The 4,415-nt window shown below is 33.7% G+C and overlaps 1 protein-coding gene across 1 annotated transcript; it reads left to right on the forward strand.

Moving 5' to 3' along the window:
* Window positions 1-216: 216 nt before the first annotated feature.
* LOC108477171 (diacylglycerol O-acyltransferase 2D-like) lies at window positions 217-3,936 on the forward strand. The gene is made up of 9 exons (XM_017779637.2): window positions 217-675; window positions 795-869; window positions 968-1,053; window positions 1,298-1,404; window positions 1,500-1,655; window positions 1,813-1,899; window positions 2,241-2,338; window positions 3,188-3,275; window positions 3,572-3,936. The coding sequence occupies exons 1-9, from the start codon at window positions 491-493 to the stop codon at window positions 3,671-3,673; spliced, it is 984 nt and encodes a 327-aa protein (XP_017635126.1). The 5' UTR covers window positions 217-490; the 3' UTR covers window positions 3,674-3,936.
* Window positions 3,937-4,415: the final 479 nt, after the last annotated feature.

The raw sequence follows: 4,415 nt of genomic DNA on the forward strand, positions 1-4,415 counted from the left end.
TAATAAATTCTCATCAAATAAACTCTAAAATTAAAATTAAGTATTAAAAGTTAACATAATTATCTTTTATACAACATATATAATTTAATTAGTTGTTGAGTTTCTTAACCAAGAAATTTTTTATATAAATTTCAACTTTTGCAATTTTAGGAAATGTTTTTTACATCCTAAAATATTACCAAAAGCGTGTCCAAACTAAACGTTGCACATGTTTTAATTGATTGTAGAGTAGTCATTTGACATCGACACGTGATTTCGAGAATCTTTGTAATAAGTTATTTAATTTACCATTATTTTCTTGTTACTATTTGTAGGGAAAAGAAGAAGAGGAAAACAAACGAAGTGTTCATTGAAAAATCGTCTACTTAGCGGCTTTGAATGGACTAGTACCTGAATATAAATTCGAGGGAAAGCTTTAGTTTGCCCATTAAAGTGGGTGTCATTGAAATAGGTGGCTATTGGCGTCCTGGGTCAAGCAGCGTTGGGAACTATGGCTGAAGAACCGGCGGCGGCTGGAGCTGGAAGTGGGTATCGGGAATTCCGAGGAAAAGATGAATTTCCGTCCAACATGTTGCACGGCATATTAGCTATTGCGATGTGGATTGGATCTGTGCATTTTGACTTCTTTTTGCTTCTTTTCTCCTTTCTATTCCTTCCTTTTTCCAAATTCCTCATGTTGGTCCTCTTTTCTTTTCTTCTCTTTTCCTTTCCTTTCCTTTTTTAATCTTTTTATTGGAATAGAAAGAATTTAAATGGCATGAATTCATGCGTTCTGTTTGATTCAATGTTCACAGGGCGCTGGGGTTTCTATTGATTTTCATGGTTCTTCCTATCGACCCGTACGGTAAATTTGGCCTGAAGCTGTCTAGGTACTCTTTACTTCTTCTTGCTATTGCTTGTCGATGATATGAGTTGTGATGATGAACATAATAATAATAATAAGAATAATAATAATCTGAATGGGCAGGTATATATGTAAGCATCTTTGCAGTTACTTTCCCATCACTCTCTATGTTGAGGATTTTAACGCCTTCAATCCTGATCGTGCTTATGGTTTGTTTCCTTCTTTTACTTATTATTATGGTCCCTTCCCATTACTTAATTGATGTAGCTCATCTTCCTTGTATTTGCCTTTATATGAATCTAGAAAGTGTTTGTTTTTATCATTTCTTTTACTTGTTAGCTTCCTTTCCGTTCCCTACTTTTTTTCTTGTGAAGCAAACATACAAAGAGAGTATCAATTATTTAAGTTCCAAATGTTGAGAAACTAATAGAGCTTAGCTTGTTAATGTTGCAGTTTTTGGTTATGAGCCCCATTCGGTTTTGCCGATTGGAGTTGTTACACTCGCTGGACATACAGGTTTCATGCCTCTTCCTAAAATTAAAGTCCTTGCAAGCAGCGCTGTAAGGCCTTTAACTCCAAAGTCTCATACATACTCATTTCATTCATTATCACTCAAATATCTTGCAGCTTTAACATGTTATGGATGAATGCTTAGGTATTCCATACCCCATTTTTGAGGCATATATGGACATGGTTGGATGTGGCACCAGCATCAAGGAAAAAATTTTATTCCCTATTGGATGCCGGTTATAGTTGTATTGTAGTGCCTGGTGGAGTGCAGGAGACATTTCACATGGACCATGATTCTGAGGTTTCATTCTTATTCTTGTTAGCAACGTTCCTTAACTAACTTACTTCTAAGGCCATTGTTCTTCAACAACCAATACATATAAAGTGTTCTTTTTGTTTCTTCTTTCTTGTTCCTCTTGTATGTTTATGTTGGTTGCTTAACAATTCTTGCCTCACAGATTGCCTTCCTTAAGGCACGAAGGGGGTTTGTTCGCATAGCCATTGAAATGGGGTGTCCACTGGTCCCAGTTTTCGCCTTTGGTCAGGTAAGTAATGCTTTTTTTTTTCTCTTCCCTTCTCTGAGCCCATATTTGTGCAACTTCAAATTGATAAACCTCAGTGTTTATACATATAATTCTGCATTTATTTAATGCATTCTACCTGAAATACTCGTTCTGGTCTAAAAGCAAGCAGCTGTAGGATAAGCTTGCCACTATTGCCTGCCCTATAGCTTCTTACGTTTGATTGAACCATCTGAATTTCAAACTTTCTAATTTGTTGTTCTTTTAGGGTTTTTTTTTTTTTTTTAAATATTGTTGTCTTTCTAACAACTTCCATGTCCTACATCACCTTAATCAAATTTCCTTGCTTTTTACTTGTGCTCCAGTCACGTGTCTACGACTGGTGGAAACCAGGTGGGAAGTTTTTCCTGCAACTTTCAAGAGCTCTGAAGTTCACTCCAATGATATTTTGGGGAATTTTTGGGTATGCATCAAATTTATCTCTTTTATGCTCAATTGGAACACTTTTTGTTCTTCTTGAATATTAATTTAGTAGATTTTTACTGTTCAGAAAGTACTTAATAACATATTTGCATTACTCTTGAATCCATGATGATGATTCTTTTGTAGTTCAAGATATCTAGAAAACTTTTGGGAACAACTTAAGATATTCCTCATGAAAATGCAATGTTTTGCCGGATAAATTTTATCAGAAATTAACTAATACACTATCAGTGGAGTTTCTGGACTCCACAAACAGGGTAGGCGACTGCCACATTCTCCATAAGGGTATAATAGAAAAAGAGAGATGAGACATGTGGCATTATTGTAATCTTGCTTGTGGAGTTCAAAAAAAAAAAACTTTGATTTCAATGACAAACACAAATTTTATTTACCACTGTTAATATATTGAAATCTTAGCAAGATGTAAATAGAAAGTGGAAGAAATAGAACTGAGATCCTTTGTATTGATCTAATTGGATTTTCTTTTGGGTAAGTGTACTAGTTTATAATACTTTCTTTAGGAAGATAGAGGGTAAAAGAACAAGAGTTGATTTCAGTCCAGTTGGATAACATAAGCGATGTATTTCCAATAAAAAGAAGTTAAGAAAAATGAGTTACTCTGGTTTTGTATATCAATGGTAGTGAAGCTTGAAGGAAATTGATGGATCATGATTATATTCTCCGGACAATGTAAAAACTCAAAAAGAGGGTTAAAAGTTATGTTTCATTGATTGAAAAGCAATCCTTATACTTGCCAAAATCTTTGGAAATGTGCGTGTTTGTGTGAAGGTGTCTGAAATTCTTAACTAAGAACCTCCTTTGTTTGTAGAACTCATTTGCCGTATCGAAGGCCAATGCATGTTGTGGTGGGTAAACCTATTGAATTGAAGCAAAACCCTAAACCTACTGCTGAAGAGGTATTGTAACTTGCCTGTGGCTTCTGCTATATTGCTCCGTAGGTAGAATTTATTATTATTGTAGAGTCCTGCATTCACACAATGAGGCTGAAACCTCCTTCATGCAAGTACCTAATGCCTGCTGCAGTCTCATTTTGATCGCTACCTTCTATATAATACTAAAATCCTATGAAACATGCATATCTTTCAAGCAAAACAGAACCATTGTCCATTAACAGGCCAACTTCTTGTTATGGTACAACGCTTTGTATATACATATATTCACACCTGTGTTAAACCAATGATTATATCCGCAGGTCCAGGAGGTGCATGACCAATTTGTTAAAGCACTTGAAGATCTCTTTGAGAGACACAAAGCTCGGGTCGGATATGCTGATCTTCCATTAAAGATCCTTTGAGCGAATCATGCTTTGTTTATTTGCCAATCCCCTATATTTGTGCGATTCAAGTGCAATGTGTTAGCCAAGTAACATAGATGTATATTCATGCATCTCAATAGGCCTTTTTTTTGTATTGTATGGTTATGATCTGCAGGTAACTCTTAAAACTCAATTATCATGTAGTCATTAGAAAGCTTTTAGAAGCTGTTTTTATTGTTAATTGGGTCAAAAGGATTTGGCAACTTCAGTCAATAAAATATACAATAATGATTAAATTTCAATTCTCATCCTTCTGTTCTTTTAACTATTTTATTCTAATTTAAATACCAAGGTGAATTTTGTATATACCCAGTCTCTAATCACGAACCATTGTGGAGATAAACTCAATTTCTATACAACTTTAAATTCTAGAAGCTATCTTCAAAAAATCAACTTTGCTGATATTTTCATCTAAGTTATGTTTTTATACTTTTGGTTTCTAAATAATTATGTGGTTATTATGATTACATGTTATTCAAGACTTTCTTTATAGTTTACCAAATTTCCCATTTTAATGAATGCCAACATTTTAATATTAAAATTTACTGCTTTCTTTTTCACCAAAAACTTTCTTCCTTAAAACATAAATTTTCAATAATCGCATTTTAGAATTTTATGCCTTTTTTTCTTCTGGAAAAAAAATTGTACAGCTAACCTCTTTATTTATTTATTTTCTTTTAAAAATTTTATACCATATTAAAAAATAAGAGATTTTAATATA

The sequence above is a fragment of the Gossypium arboreum genome, chromosome 11, assembly GCF_025698485.1.
Source record: "Gossypium arboreum isolate Shixiya-1 chromosome 11, ASM2569848v2, whole genome shotgun sequence".
Taxonomy (NCBI): Eukaryota; Viridiplantae; Streptophyta; class Magnoliopsida; order Malvales; family Malvaceae; genus Gossypium; species Gossypium arboreum.

Excerpts from the sequence above, each read along its gene's own strand:
- LOC108477171 (XM_017779637.2), top strand. The coding sequence starts at position 491 with ATGGCTGAAGAACCGGCGGCGGCTGGAGCTGGAAGTGGGTATCGGGAA. Across the intron at positions 1,405-1,499 it reads AAGTCCTTGCAAGCAGCGCT|GTATTCCATACCCCATTTTT; the intron begins GTAAGGCCTTTA and ends ATGAATGCTTAG. Across the intron at positions 3,276-3,571 it reads CTAAACCTACTGCTGAAGAG|GTCCAGGAGGTGCATGACCA; the intron begins GTATTGTAACTT and ends TTATATCCGCAG.